Raw genomic sequence first — 17289 nt, 5'->3', positions numbered from 1 at the left:
ATAGTTCAATTTTCATCTCAAGAGATGAATTTTCAACTAAAATCATCAATCTTTGAATTAAATTTTCAGTTACAAAAAATAACGAATTTTAACAAAATAGTTTAATTTTCACCCAAAGAGATCAATTGTCAACTAAAAAGGAGAAATTTTCACTAAAAATTAAATAGTTAAATTGTGACTTAAAAAAGTTAATTTTTAACAAAAAACGACTAATTTAAAGAAAATAGTTCAATTTTCAACAAAAGAGGTGAGCTTTAAACGAAAGTTATGATTATTTCAATGGAATAAAAATCAATCAAAAACACAACAAAATCTACCAAAAAAGATAAACAGTCAATAAAATACATGAATTTTTAACTAAAAAGTAAAATTTTCAATCAAATTGTTCAATTATCGATTAAAAAAGAGAAATTCGTAATGAAAAAGGAAATCGTCAAGTTTTTAGTTAAAAAAGTTTATTTTGAGAAACAAAAAATAATTTTAAGTAAAATTAAATAGTTAACTTTTCAGTTAAAAAGTTTAACTTTTAACAAAACAAAAAAACTTAATTTTAAACTAAAAAGTTTAAATTTCACCCCAATAGATAAATGTAAATGCAAAATGATGAATTTTGAACCAGAAAAATAAAAAAATAAATAGTTTAACTTCTGAACAAATAATTTAATATTCGACCAAAAAGATGAATTTTTAGCCTAAAATGCAATAGTTGAACGTTCGGTCAAAAAAATAAGTTGACCAAAAAAAAGTTATGATCAAAGAAGTTCAACTTTTATTTAATAGTATAAATTGCACATAGAAAAATTATTGTTTAAGAAACAAACAAAATTTCAAAAAAATAGTTAAATTGTCAATTAAAATGATAAATTTACAACCAAGAGAATGGAAAATGTAACAGTCTGTAGTAGAAACAAAAACATTCTATTTTTTTAGTCCAAAACAGTTTAAGTCAAACGAAAAATAAGAATTTTCAACCAAATAGGTAATTTTTTAACCAACAAGATGAATTTTCAAACCAGCAAATCAAGTTTTACAAATTAGACGAAATTTCAACAAAATAAATGCATTTTTAAAACATTAATTTTTAACCAAAAATGAACATTTTAATTTTTCAACCACAAATGAAATAAAAGAATTTTCTATTGTACAAATTAGTTTTTAACAAAGAAAAATGAATTCTCAACATAAAAGGTAACAGTAGATATTTTAATAAAAAAAATGTTTAACCAAAAACGGTTGTTTTCGATCAATAAGTATATTTTTTCGAAAAATTCGAATTCTTGAACAATTAAGATTTTTGAGTCGCGCGCTAAAAGAAATCAATCGAGTTCTTAAAATATCAGGCCAAAAAGGCGAACTTAAGAAAAAGAGTTGCTGTTCAATTATGAACAAATAATTCGATAAATAGTTTAATTTCAAGTTATGGTAACTAGTTAAAAGAAGCTGATTACCTCCCGTCACTGCATAAATTATAGTACATTTTTATCTCATGAATAAATTACATTAATAAACATTTTTAAACTACTTTTATCTTGAAGTTCTAAGTCAGGATAAATTATTTTTAAAGAACAAAAAGATATGAAGAGGCATCGGTGGCGTATTTGCTTAACGCTTTACTCATGGATGGCGGCATTTCGGGTTCAAATCCTCACTGAGGCAGATTTTTTCTTTTTTTTCAAAATTAGTTTTTTTATTTAATTGGTTCAACATTAATTTTTTGTATTAATTAAAAACTTTTAAACTCGGACGTTAGCATCTCTAAATGATAATAACATCTGCCAACAAAAAATAATAGGCGTAAATTTTTAAGACTGAAAACTCGTATAACAAAAAAGAGAAACTTGTCAACGAGGAGATTCTTTCTTCGATTTCTTATGAACTTAGAGCTCGGTGGAAACTTATTTAAGTTTGGTCTAAAGTTTGAAGATCATATAAACTTTGAAGTTTGGACATAACCATGACGTGAATACAGGGTAGCATCCGATCCTCAAGTTTTAGACGCATCAGTTAAATCAAACTTTTCTGAAATGCAGACCTGAAACTTCAAACTTAATTAATCATTAGCATTCATCCGAATGAAATTTTTCAGGATAGATACAAATCTTTGGGTCTTTAGGAACTTCCGAAAACTTTTAAATAAATGAAAAATAATGTTCTGAACTGAAGCATGAAAATGCATTAATAAGTTTTATTATTAAATTAAGAATAAACTTCGAAATCATTCAAGATTTAATTAACTAATTTTCAAAGCTTACAATTAGAAAGTGTGTAATTTTTAATGTGTTTAGAATAATTAAATTTTCAAGCAAATGATTTTATTTTGTTGGCTAGAGTATTAATTAGTTTTTCATGTCAAACATTAAATGGTGTTGATAACTGGTCCAATATTTCGAAAAACGAAACTCGAGATTGTTTTGTATTTAATATCAGAAATTAATGGAAACACTGGTAAAGGACATAACATTGTTTGCTGAAATTTATATTCTGATTCAGATTCTGATATCTACTGAGGCATCGGTGGCGTAATTGGTCAACGTTCCACTCACGGATAGTGGCGTTCCGTGTTCAAATCTGGACGGAGGCAGATTTTTTTCTCGTTTCTTCAAATATTAAACAAGGAAGCGACAAAATTCAAAAATTCACATTAAAAACAAAAGCTCTTTCAATATAATTTGATACTACATGTTATGATAAATAATTTAATGATAATTTTTGGAATCCATATAATTTTAACTTATAATTATAGTCTTGAATTTCCATTTCTAAAATAGTTAAACTTTTGTAACCTTTAAATTTAAGGTTTTTTTGCTTGAAAAGCAGAAATGTGAAAAAATGTTGTTTTAAATTATTAAAGGTTTCTAATTGCAATAATTTTAAGGTTGTACTTTTAGATACTAATATTCAAAATTTAGGAACAATTTGACTATTATTTTAGGAAAACTGAAAAAACTCGAAATAGAAAAATCCAGCAAAAGGAGATGTGTGGATTAAGAAACTATGAAATGATAAAATAAAATACATTTAGTTCATGAGTGTATTATTTATTTTCTTTATTATTAATTAAAATTTTAAAATGTTTTAATTTTTTAGATTCGAGAATTTTATAATACGGAAATTCTAAATTGTCGGTAGTTCTATAATTTTAGGAATTTCATTTTCGGGAATATCAGTGTTTAAAATTTTATTATTCAGATTTTTCAGTCTTCAAATTTTTTAATGTTCAAATTCAGTTTCAAATTTAATAATGTTAGATTCAAAGATTTTTAATTGTCTGGTTACCATTTAATTCATTTTCAAATAAAATAAATTTGTATTCAAACATTCTGAATTGAAAAAGTTAAAAAATAATCAACATTTCAAACTCAACATGAAAGACAAATTTGAATTGAAATTTGCATTGAATTGAATCATACTTTCAAGAATATATGATAATTCGAAATAAATAAGTACGTTGAACGCTAAGTTAAAAATTGTCTCGTTTGTAAGTTTTATCCTGTAATTAAAACTGAAATATTGAAATTTAAAAAATTACAATTACCGAATTAAAATTCTTTACTTTAAAAAAATTTAATTTCTCTTAAAATAATTAAGATTTTAAGTTACTTTAATTGACATTTAAAATCAGTTAATTCTAAATTAGTTTTGAATAATGCAATTTTAACAGCTCATAATTAACATTTTTTATTTTTAAAGGCGAAAATGGAAATAAAGTCTTTGAAAATTTTTTAAATAATAAATTTACAGAGCCATACAGATTTTTGGCTGAATAGAGGAAAATTTGAATTTTTCTGAACTTTTAGAAAAAAGAAAAAATTGATTTTAAATTAAGTAATTAATCTCTTTGGTTCAAATTAATTTTCCAAACTCAATATTTAATCTTTTTTAATGAAAAATTTAATAAAATCTGTCTTTACTGAGAATTAAACCATTTTTATGAATTTAATACAAATTATTTTGGGTAAAAAAATGCGTTTATTAAACTCTTTTGTTGGAAAATAGTTTTTTGGTTAAATATAACTGTCTTTTTTTAAAATTTTTTGATTGAAATAGCAACTATTAAATTTTTCATTAAGAATTCATCTTTTTTTGTTGAAAATTAATTTGTTCAACAGAAAATTTAACTGTGTTATTTGAGGATGAAAGTTTAAATTCTACATTTTTTGTTGAAGATTTATATTTTTTTACATGAGTACTCATGTATTTGAATAAAAATTCGAATTTTTAAGTGAAAAAGTTAATCGTGCAATTTTAAGCATCTGAATCCAATAAAGCAATTTTTTATTCTATTCCTTTTTTTTACTTTCAATTTTCAATGTAATAATTTTAAATAACCTGATTCTCGGTTGACCATTTATAAAAGTAAAATATTTTAAAAATTAAAAATATTTTATTGAAAACTATCAAGAATTAATAATAATTTTATATGAGTTTCGTATAGAACAATAAATTTTCAAGTTTGCTCTTTCATATTTTTTATGTTTACTTGATTTACTTTGAAACACATAATTTAGTTTTAAATTCTAAAAGCTTTTTAAAATCATAAACCGAATTTGAAATTAATTTTCTCTTTGAAAATTAATTTTAAAAGATTATTTAGAAAAGTTAAAAAAATTGCAAAAGATTTCCGATATATACATTTTTTTATATTAAAAGATATGTCAAAAGATTGAGGAAAAAATCGAAACGTTTGAAAAGATAAATTAAAACAAACGTTTAATATTTTGAAAACATTTGAAAACATTACAAAAATAAAAATTGAAGAAATTTAAATGAGACTAAAAGAACCATAAAATGTTCCTATTGAAAATTGATAAAACAAATAAAGAAGAAACCTTTCTTCTCATAAAAAATAAAATAAAATAATTTTCCTCCTTGGACAAAAATAAAAAAGAGGAAAGAAAAATCCAATTTTGGATTTAAAAAATTGGTCTAGTTAATTTTAATGTTAAATTATATTTTTTTGCGTAAAAAATTACGTAGAAAAGTTTAATTCTTTTTAAATCAAGTTCAGAGTTATTAAGTTTCGATTTCAATAAAGTGAAATTAATGGTATCTACTCTTTTCTTCTTGATTTAATAATGTGATTGGATTCCGCATCTATAAGTCTCAAACTTTCGAATCAAGTTTTAATATCACCACGGTTACGAACTTCTTATTTCTAACTTTTTAACCAAAATGGAAATTTCGATTGAATCTGATAGCAGCGATTTAATAGTTCATTAAGAAAATGTTTTCAGCAGAATTATTCAGGAAATTCAATTCTTGATCGATTCCAAATTCTTGTTCAATACTTTTGATTTAAAAAATCATTCAAATTCTCTTAAATAATGTAGGGCAATAATAAATAACTATTGATATAAGAATTTAAATTAACTATTAATTTTTTAGGTTTTTTCAATTATTTTTTTAAAATTTATTTTCAACCAGTTGTATTTACAAGCAAAAAAAAAAAAAAGATGAAATATACAACAATATAAATTTCAAACAAATTACTTATTTTTCAACGTAATAGATGTTTTTTAAACTAAAAAAGATTAATCCGATGCCTCAATTCTATACCGCTCCATGACGCGACGCGTTTAGGCGGTGTACGGCGCCACGTCACATTTAGGCGGTGTACATTTCTCTGCCGCGTTTGATCGTAGTATATCTCAAAGTCCTAATATTTTAATCTAACAAGATATTAATTTTTAATTAAAAAAGGTAAGATTAACAAAAAAAAAGACGAATTTTTAATGAAATAGTTACATTTTTCAAACAGAGAAATGAATTTTGGACTAAAATAATGAATTTTCAACTAAACAAGTGAGTTTGTAACTAAGTGGTTTAACAAAATAATAAACATTTTTTTGAAGATATCACATGTGTCGAAAAAGTATGTGGAAAATTTTTAAGAAATTGTGGTTGTTTTACAAAATTTCGGGGAAACATTTGAACAATTTCAAAGGAAAATACTCTTAAAAAATATTTGTAAACATTTTTAAATAATTCAGAATTTAATGGATAATTGTTCAAAAATCTAAAAATTTGTTCAAGACTTTTAAGTATTATATACTTTTTTAGAAAGTTATAAATATCTTTTTAAATAATTTGAATTTTTCTTACAATTTTGAAACATTCTGCAAGATTAAAAACATTGCCTAAAAATATTCTATATTCCTTTTTCATAATTTTGGAAATATTTTCGAATGCATTAAAGTAAAGAAAATTAAACAAAAAACCTTTTTGGATTTTCCCAGAAATCTTTAAACAAATTTATTCTATTAAAGCCTTTCAATATTCTGAAGAAATTGCAAAATTGTTTGTCCAATACAGTTTGTTACTAATTTACTAAACTCTTTTTAAGTTTTAAATTATTTTGGTATCTTTTCAAAACTTTTAAATATTTCTTAAGCTCATTCGAATTTGTTCTAAAATTTAAGGAATGTTAGAAAATCACTTGAAATCTGTTAAAACATTTTAAAATATTTTCTTAACATTATTTGTCAAAAGAAAGAAATGAATCTGAATATCAATTAAAATTTGGGACAATAAGTTGAAATTTACAAAAAGTGAATTTTTAATTTTGAACAAAGCAATTAAATTTCTAGCAAAAAAATATCATTTCTTAACAATGAATGTTATTGTTCATTTGAAAAAATGCTATGTTAAATTAAAAACAGTTTAAGTTGTCCAAGATAAAAACGAATTTAAAAAAATAGTTTAATCCTTCAAAAAGATGAAGTTTGACCAAGAAGAATAATTTTCTGCCATAAAAGACAAATTTTAAACAAAATCGTTACATTTTGAACCAAAGAAATAAATTTTGAATCGAAATAATGACTTTTTAACTAAATAAGTGATTTTTAAACAAATTACTTTTAACTTTAAATCTAGAAATTAAATTTTCTACCCAAAAAACATTAATTATTAATGAAAAATATATTGCTTGCTTATTTAAAAAAAAACACATTTGCAACTTCAATACTAAAAAAATTAAATTTTTACCAAAAGAGATAAATTCTCAAGAACAAAATGCAATAGTTGATATTGCAATAAAAAACCAGCAAAATAGTTTAATTCTTAATCTAAAATATAAATTATTCTTTAACTAGTTAGTTGCATTTTCAACCAAGAAGATGAATTCTATGAATTCATCCAAAAAAGCAAATATTTAACAAAATATTTGAATCCTCAGCCAACTATTTTTTATTTCAATCCAAACATTTGAAATTTCATTAAAAAAGATTAAACTTATACCAAAATAGAGGAGTTATAAATAATAAATTTGAAAATATTTTATTACAATTTTTAAAATAATAAATTTTCAAATAATATAAATGTTTTGATTAAGAAAGGAAAAAAATTAGGCAAATTATTATTTGAAGGAAAAAATAATTTTTGGTGCAAAATAATTATTTTAAACTATATATTTTCTAAGTTTCTTGGTTTAATTTAATTTTTATTTGAAAAGCGTCGGTCTGATCCAAAAAGACGAATTTTTTAAGAAATTGTTGACTTATCAAATAAAAAAAAATTATTTTAAGAAAGAAAAAAAAATGTTGAGCAAATTATAATTTGAAGGACAAAATAATTTTTAATAAAAAACAAAAGTTTCTAATAACTATGTATTTCTTAAGTTTTTTTTTTTAATATTCGCTTTAATTTAATTTTTTAAGATGAAAAATCACTTTTAATATATATTTTTCTAAACTTCAAACTATTTTCGAAGTTTTCTACAATTTTGTAATCTTGCAAGCTTAAAAAACTTTTCTTCAAGATCTTTTTCATTCTTTGTTGAAATTTTAGAAATATTTGAAACGCTTTAAAATATTTTCAATTATTCTGTTAAAACTGATTTATGAAAATAAAAAATCAATTTAGATTTTCCCTTGAATCTTAAAAAATATTCAAACTTTTATATCTGACAAATGGAAAATTCGTGTGAAGCAACAAGAATAAATTATAAGGCTTGTTTAATCCCGATTTAAAAGGGTGGCTTCTGCTCTGGAAACATAAATTATTTCTTCCGAAGCTATTCAATCCGGATTTGACGGCCTCACAACCAGATTTCAGATCGCTTTGGTTGGAGTTAATCTGAACTAAAAGCCATACAAAATACACAAACAACGCGACAGGAATAAATCTGTATTCAAAAACCTTGATTTTTCCTCTTTATTCTCCTTACCCAAAGGATCATTTTGATCTCAAATATTTCATTTTTTCCACTTTTATTTTTTTTATGTATACATCACAACGAGTTCCATTTACGATGAGAGCTTGCACAATAGAGGTAAATTTGCGAATATTTCTGCAATAATTTTTATTCCTGAAAGACTGAAAATTTTTCTCATTAACATTGTTAATACCGCTTTTTGAGAAAATCCGGCTTGGTTTTTTGAGTGTCACTTTTATAGCGATTCTTTATAAGTGGGATTTTTTTAGAACAATGTAAATGAAGCAATATACATTTAAGTGATTCATAACATCTTTTTTTATGTTTTTTTAAGGGACGAATAAAAAATAAAATCCCCGAACTGAAAAATTCCCGAACTGGAAAATTCCCGAATAATACAATTTCCGATTAATGAAATTCCCGAATTAGAAAACTTCCGAAAAATGAAATTCACGACAGTTTAAAACATTAAATAGTTGAATTATAAAATATCAAAGTTACAAAATTCGCGAATTATGAAAATTCCAATTTTAAACAATTAAAAAAATTGTTTACAAGATGATTTCGTTATCTATGAATATATTTTCACAATTATTGTTATTTTAAATCCAAAGAACAATTTTTTTAAATTTGAACATTAGAAAAAATATTTCTCAATAGAATATTTAATTATTTTCTCTTTATTAAATTTATTAATTTTTTAAATCGGGAACTTTCTGGATTGGATATTAAATTAAATTAAATTAAATTAAATTTCGTAATAATAAAATTCTCGAACAGTTTATAATATTACCGAATTGGAAAATTCGCAAATAATATTAAACAGCTTTTTAATTTATGCAGATTTTGCAGAAATGTTAGGAAAAAATCGAATCACTTTAACAGATAGTTTAAAGAATTTTAAAACTTCTCAAGATTTAGAAGAAAATTTCTAATGAATTTTTATTTTCAAAAAATAAATCTAAGAGTAATTAAAAAAATTGTCAATATTGTACAAAGATTTTCTAAAGGTTTTTAGTTCCGAGAGATTTCTTTAAAACCTTAGTAAAAAATATAATAATTTTTAAAGATATTTGGAAATATTTCCAAAATAATCTCAAATTTCAAGATTTCAAAAAATTTAAATTAAGATGAAGATTTTTAAAGATTTCAAAATAAAGTTTTGATGCTCTTTCAAATGATTTTTTTTTTTTTGAAAAATGAATTTTAAGAGAGATGCCAAAATGTCAAAACATTTAAAATTATATCCTAAAATTTCGAAATAAATCTAAAAGGTTTTGACTAGAAATTTTGAAACTTTGCAGGATTACAAATTTTGGGAAAAAATTGTAGAAAAAAAAAGTTACCTAACATGTTAATGATGCACAAACTGTAGATTTTTTAAGATTTTAAATCATACATTTGAAAGCTTCTTAAGAATTTTGAAAATTTTTCAAGATTTATGAAAAAAATTTAATAATTTTTATGCAGAAAAATTAATTACAAGAGAATTACTAAAATAATCGTAAAAAATGTAAATGATTTAAAAGGTTCCCGAAAATTCTTTATTTTTGAATAATTTTTTATAAGCTTTTGGAAAAAATTATATTTTTTTGAAGATTTTATACATATAAAAAAAAATTAAAATAATTTAAACTTTGCAGATTTTAAACAATTTCAAACAATATATAGATTTTTGAAGATTTCAAAACCAAGCTTTGAAGCTTTTTTGAATGATTTAAAAAGGTTTCAAGATAATAAAATAAAATTACGTTGGAAAATTAATTTTAAGAGATTATTGAAAAGATTACAAAAGATTTCCTAAAATTGTCAAAAAAGAATCTAGAAGATTTAAAGGCATTTTTATTGTTGAAGGTCTTCCAAAATTTTAGGAATAATTTATATTTTATATTTGTTTGGCATTTTTTTCTTTCGTGACTGAATTTTTTTTTTGGTTCAATTTTTTGTTCCTGAAAATTCGTGCTTTTGGTGTGGAAAATCATGTTTTCTGTACAAAATTAATTTTCTTAGTTGAAAATTCACCTATTTGAATGAAAAATTAACTTTTTAATAAAAAATTCAGTTTTTCTTAAAAAACTTATATTTTTAAGTAAAAAATAACATAAAATATTTGTTGTAAAAAATTTGTTGATTGAAATTTTTATTTGTCATAGGTATATGAATCTTACAAAAAATTGGTAAATTTGCTCAAAAATCCTAGTTAACTGTTTTTTACTTAAAATTAAAATTTTTTTGTTGAAATATCAACTATTACATTTTTCATTAAAAATTCTCCTTTTCCGTTTGAAAATTAAACTATTTGGTTGAAAATTAAAATTTGGTTGAAAATTAAAGCTTTGTTGAAATGCTGATTTGACAAATCTGAAATATTCGAATTTCGTTTTGAATTTTCCCAAGAATCTTATAAAAATTATATTTATCTAACCTTAAAAACAAATAAATTTTCAGAATAAATTTTCAAAATTTTGATTTTGTATTAAAAATTATTTTTTATTTCAAATTATAATTTGTTTGAAAGTTTTTTTTCTTTAGTGATAAAATTTTGTTGTTGTTTTGTTTTGAAAAGTTTCTGAAAAATTGGTCTTTTTTGGTTAAATTTTTAGTTGGTAGAAGAAACTTTTTTTGAATGAAGTACAAATATTGCCTAAATTTTATTTTGAAATAGTAGTAATTGTTGTTAGTAAGGTAAGTAATATTTCCTAAATCTTTCACGACCAAAAAATAGGGTTGAATTTAAACCTCCTAATCTTAATTTTATTATAAAATAAAAATAAAATAACTTTTTTTTTTTAATTGAAAACAAATTGGGGGATATTTTTTCACCAAAAGAAAGAAATATCTCATTCAAGGTTTCAGAAAATCTTAAAAAAAGGGATTTCATGAGACACTTTAATATTCATATTCAATGGACATTTTTTTTCTAATTTACGAGCAAGAGAGAATCTTTCTAGAATCTTCTTAAATATTTTTAAAAATGTCACAAAAGTTTCTTCTTTCATGTAAAAATAAAAAAATTAATTTTTAGTGCCATTCAAAAATGCATTAAATTTCGTGCCAGGAGAGAAAATTTTGAAATACAACTTTTCAAATGAGATTTCTTGCTTAATATAAATGCAATTACTCGAAGTCCTTAAAAAAGAAACGAAAAATGTATACCCCAAAGCTGAGATTTTTACTTTCAAACATAATTCTATGTTAAAGTAATTCTTATATGGAAATTTACTCTCCGACTTTGCACGGTAACTCTATTCATAAAATGAACGAATAGCTATCAAAAGTTTTCCAGTAAAATCTTGCTTAAATTTCTTCCTAAAATAAATTTCTTCGTAAAAAAAATGATTCCATGACCTTATGAAAATTTCTGGCAATCTCAATCTTAGTTTTTCTATGCTTTTATAACTTTGAACGGATTATTTTTTTTAAAGTGTCTTACATTTACTTAAAAAATAATTAAAGTTCATTGTCAAAGTTACATGCTTGAAAGGTGATAAAAAGGTCTACATGGTTTCTCCTGAAATAAGCGTTAATAAGAATAAAATATAAAATTATTGTTCTAATGTCAAATGATTGAAATAATTTTTAATTAAATAAAAGGTCTGGTACACACTGGATAGAAATATACACCGAATCATATAAATTTTCTTAATAGAGTAGAACCTCGATTATCCGGCTTTCGATTATCCGAGGCTCCGCGTTATCCGAGGCAACGGGACTCTTCCGAGCACTCGGCATTAACCGAGGTGTATTGTCGGATAATAAGGAGAATAATTAATAAAAGAGATGAAGCTGCTACGCCTAATTCTAAATGAGCGTAGTAGTTTGCAATTATTAATAGATTAATAAATCAATAAAGATAAATTCACATTCTTTAGTTGTTTGATTTTATTTTCTAAATGCTTATATTTATTTTTCTGTTTAAAATATATCAAAAATAAATTAATCTTCTGAATTTTGTACTTCTTCCTTATTATTCGAGTTTTCCCTTATCCGAGGTATCTCTTCTCCACATTACCTCGGATAATCGAGGTTCTACTGCATAGGAATGATAATAATTCACTTTAGTAATTTTTACAATTAGTATAATTGTATAACTATTTGAAATTTTGTTTAAAGTTTATAAATTTTGAGTCTACTATCAAAATCTGTTCATTATCCAGTATGTACTGGCATCCAGTAGGTACTACTCACCCTTTTAAAAAAACGAACCTTGTAAATGTAGGTCAAAGGCTTTTAAAAATTTTCAGGAATAAAATAAATCACGATCAGGTGAAAACAAACAACAAATTCTGATAGAACTTCATATATTTTTCTTTTCAGAATTCATTCAACAAGTGCGTCTCCGTTCAGGTGAAAATTTATTATTCTATAGCAAAAAAATTGAATGATATAAATAATGACAATTTTTTTGTTAACACTTAAGACCAAATACCATAAAAAATCGAATTTTAAAAGTGGAAGAAAATATGATGGCAAAATGAAAATTGGAAATGCTGCAAATAATAGATGATGGTGATGAACCTAGTTTAATTGTAAGGTATTTACATAGGGGATTTTACAACTGATTATAGTATTATGTTATCCCACTTATATTGTGATAACAAAAACAATCAAAAATTTATTTGGCGTTTTTAAAAAAAATTATTTTTTAAAAAAGTTTCTTTTATAAATAAAATTTTTAAGATACAAAATTTTCCAATTGATTAGGTCAATTTATAATTTCACAGATATTCAAAGGCCAAAAAATCTTGAAGGCCGTTTTGGAAAAAACTAAATTAAATTTTTTTCAAGTATTTAAAAATTCGAAAAATTTATTTTCAAGGTGGTTGTGTATGGGATTTTCCTACTGATTATAATAGTCCGTAATCATAAAGATATTTTAAGACTAAAAAATCCTTGGTGTCATTTTCGAAGAAAGCCTTCTTTAATATGTTCAAAGTATTCAAAAATAAAAAAAATACTAAAAAATTAATTGTAAGGTCCTTCCACATGGGGTTTTCGAAAAAAAGTTCATTAAGCCATTAAAAAAAATTATTTTTACTTTCAAAGCATGCAATAATCTAAAAATTCTACCAACTTAATTGCAAGATCGTTGCATATGGGATTTTCTTTTTTTTGAGTAGGCGATGTCCATTTTTAAAATATTAAATACTCAAATCAAAATATCTTAATTTTGATTCATTTTTTGTTAATTTTATAAATAATGCATACGGGAATTTAGAATGTTAACAGAAAGTATTTAAGTTTCACAAATTTATAATTGAGACAAATTCAATTTGAACAAAATACTTCAATTTTCAACAAAATATTTGGATTTTCAACTAAAGAAAATAAATTTTTAACCGAAACGGGAATAATTCAATTTTGAGTTAAAAAAAGTATTATTTAACTGAAAGAAAACGAATTTTGAATTAAAATAAAACGAATTTTTAATTGAAAAAAAATAAAATTTTTACAAAACAGTTTAATATAGATGAAAAAGATAAATTTTTAACCGAAAAATGGAATTTTTAAACAAACAATTTAATTTTGTAGAAAATGTTTAAATTTTTGAGCCAAAAAGACGAATTTTCAAGTTGAAATTTCAACCAAGAAGAATGAGTTTGTAACTATTCTTCTGAATTAAAGAAAATGCATAAGTTTTTAGCTAAATAGTGGAATTATTATTTCAATACAAAAATTTGCAGTAAAAAATTTAATCGTTAAATTTTTAGTTTAGAAAATTAGCTTTTAATCAAAACAATCTTATGTTAAACTGAAATAATGAATCATTATCTAAAAAAAAATATTATTAAACAAAGAAGTTCAAATTTTACCAAGCAGATGAATTTTAAACGGACAAAAGGTTAACGATTTTAAACAAAAAATGTAATTTTTCAAATAAAAACAATCTTATGTTCAACTGAAATAATGAATCATTATCTAAAAAAAATATATATTTTTAAACAAAGAAGTTCACATTTTACCAAGCAGATTAATTTTAAACGGACAAAAGGTTAACGATTTTAAACAAAAAATGTAATTTTTCAAATGTCAAATAAAAAAGGCTTTATTTTTGAATAAAGAAAAGTGCACAAAAACAACGAATTTGCAGGTAAATAGTTACAGTTTTGAACAAAAAGTTTGATTTTTCATCAAAAAAGTAATTGTTTAATTACAAGGAATAATTTTCTACCAAAGAAGACAATTTTGAACAAAATAGATGATTTTTCAACCAAAAATATCAATTTTCAACCAAAAATAGAATAAATTATTTTTTATCTTTTTGCTTGAAAAATACTAATTTTAGGGTAAAAGTGAGAAACTGATAAGATAAATAACTTATGTATTTTCATCAAATCTATAACTTTTATTTACAGACATTTTAATCTCAGATCAATACGTTTCGAGATTTTTGAATAAAAACAAGTAGCATATATTTTTGAGTGACCTTTTCGCAAGTATATTCTTTCTTTTTTTTTAATTTTAAGTACTATGGGAACGGAGGAGAATGGATGGAATGGGAAGTTACGGAAGTAGTAAGAGCGAGGAGAAGTTGAGGAGTTGGGTAGTAGGGGAAGTGAGGAGAAGTTAGAAGAAGTGGCAGGATGATATGGGATGGGAAGTGAGAGGCAGTACGAGAATTAAAGAAAAGGAAGGTAGGAAGGAATAGGCGATGCGAGAGAGGAAGTAGAGGGATTGGGAGAGAGAAGTAGGGAAAGTGAGAAGAAGGGATAGAATACTGGCCCATTAAATTTTTTTATCTGTGGTCTTAAAATATTCTCAAAAATACAGACTATAATAACTTTGATATGATTATTGCGTTATCAGGAATTAGGGAGATTATATTAGGAATTATTGTTAATAAATTTGTCCATTTTTTTGTGTAAAGCATGAACTATCACAAAGGGCGTTCGGAGTGCGATTTTAATTGCGGAGGTGGAGGTTAGGTTAGTTAGGATGAAGTTTTCGATGCGAAAGTAGGGGGTAGCGTCGGAGAGGAAGTTGGAATGGAAAGGATAAGCTTAGTTTGTGAGGCGAAGTAATGGGCCGCGGGGAGGCAGCATAAGTGAACAGGGAGAGTTATAAGAGAGAATCGGATAGGATAGAAGAGGAGAGAAGAGAGATAAGAAATGACACTGGGACGGGGATACTGGAACAACTTAACGCCCTTATAAGATATGAAACCCTTTTTTAAAAAAGGGCCTAAAGAATTTTGTTTGTGATTCTTAAAACATCCATAAAGTTACGCACTATAATAATCATTCGGGAAATCCCACTCACAAAGACCTTGCAATTAAAGTTGGTTCAGCCCCACCGTGAATAGAATGGTTTTCAGATCGTGATTCAGGACCGACTGTTTATAAATTGTTCTAATGCTTTGTTAATAGCCTAAAAGAGGTTCATTTAAATTTCTGGCTCTAGTGATTGCACAAAGCACAATACACACGATAGAAGTTGAATACGTTTACCTAGCCTATCTCATAATTAAAATGAGTGAAGTAATATCATATCGCATAGATGGCTTGGAGTACGATTCTGAGTGAAGGAGGGAAAGTTGGAGAGGGGGAATGAAGGGAATTTATAGATGTTGGTGGCAAGGGAGGGTAATTAGGTAAGCAGAGGGGAAGTAGGCGATAAAAGAAAAAGGGAGAGGGTGAGGAGGATGGTTGGAGATCAAAGAGAAAGTATAACCGGAAGAGAAGTATGGGAAAGGATGATATTATAAGACTGAATTGGATAGGATAGAAGAGGATAGAGAGGGAAAATGACAGATAACGATTTTTGTTGTATGTAGTCTTAAAATATCCCTAAAATTACAGACTAACATAATCAGTCCGAAAACCCGATAATGAAATACCTTAGAATTAAAGTAAGTTCATCCCCACCATGGACAAGATTGCTATCATATTAGGAATTAGCACCGACTGTTGGTAAATTGTCCTAATCTTTTGCTGATAGCCTGAAAGAGGCTCATCCAATTTCCTGGTTGCGGTGATTGCACAATGCACAGGATGGAGGTTGAATATGTTTACCTAGCCTAGCTCATAATTAAAGTGAGTTTAGGAGGAGCCTATCGAGTAGGTGGCTTGGAGTGCGATTTTGAGTGCGGTCGATAAGGTCATCAGGGCGGAGCACGCTATTACCGATGGAGATGAGGCCAGGCTATGCTGCATCGCTGCCGGATTATCTCCGTTGAAAATGTGAACGAAAACTCGAGCGGGCTGTGCGTTGCTGGCCTCGCAGGTGTAATTTCCGGAATGACGACCGGAAGCCCGCGGCACCTCCAACCAGCTCTCGCGGGCTGAAAGGTCAGTGGTCACGTTCACACCTTGATCAATGTCATAGTTGATCATTCGAATATTGTGGTACCAGAAGAGGTAGGACGGACTTTCCGTCGATTTTTTTACTTGACAGTGAAGCTGAAGCGTACTTCCGGGACGTACGAATTTCTCCGAGGGTCCCGTTATCTCTGCACGAGCCTCTGAAAACATAAAATAAATAACCCACATTACATTTTACTATGAACATTATTTTTAAATTACCTATAATAATCGACGAGTTCATTTATTCATGCATTTTGTCTCGCGACTTTTTCCATCAGGGGTCCTCGACATTTTGCATACCGCTTTAATAGAGGAGGGATGTTTCAAGAGGTGCTGTTATAGCTTTGTTACGATTGGGGAGAGGCAGCTTTCGAGAAATTGTAGGCAACATTTTTTTTCAATTTAACGATTAAAAAAATCACTGCAATAAAGCACAATGGTCTGTCTGTCTACATTGGAGCTCATATGCTTGCAATCACTTAGCGCGTGCTTTTGTATCTTATTTTTAGTATTTCGTAGCCTTGAGCTGTAACTATTATAGTTTGGATCGGGTTTGGATAGGGAAAAAAATAGGATGCGAAATGAGGGAAGGGGAAGTAGTGACAGTAAGGATAATGTGTAGAGGAAAAACAAGAGACTAGATAGTATAGAGGTGGGAGAAAGTCGGCAGAATAGGTAAAGTGAGAAAAATTGGAGCAAATAGGGAAGGGAGAGTACGGGCGATTGAACGGCATGGGTGAGGAGGTAAAGAAAAGAAGAGAAATTGTGGGGGTGGAACTAGGAATAGGGTGGGGTAATTAGGGTAGAGGAAATAGAGGAACTTAGAGAGGGGAA

General features: G+C 25.8%; 1 protein-coding gene across 1 annotated transcript in view; it reads right to left on the bottom strand.

Moving 5' to 3' along the window:
* Nucleotides 1-14415: 14415 nt before the first annotated feature.
* The window catches only part of LOC117175197 (zwei Ig domain protein zig-8-like), a 367026-nt gene continuing 364152 nt past the window's right edge, over nt 14416-17289 (bottom strand). The window contains exon 7 of the mRNA XM_033364829.1: nt 14416-16613. Within this exon, the coding sequence (XP_033220720.1) occupies nt 16192-16613 (422 nt within the window). The 3' untranslated portion in view covers nt 14416-16191. The remainder of the gene's footprint in view (nt 16614-17289) is intronic.

Source organism: Belonocnema kinseyi, chromosome 6 (assembly GCF_010883055.1).
Source record: "Belonocnema kinseyi isolate 2016_QV_RU_SX_M_011 chromosome 6, B_treatae_v1, whole genome shotgun sequence".
NCBI lineage: Eukaryota > Metazoa > Arthropoda > Insecta > Hymenoptera > Cynipidae > Belonocnema > Belonocnema kinseyi.
This window is presented reverse-complemented; position numbering and strand designations above follow the sequence as displayed.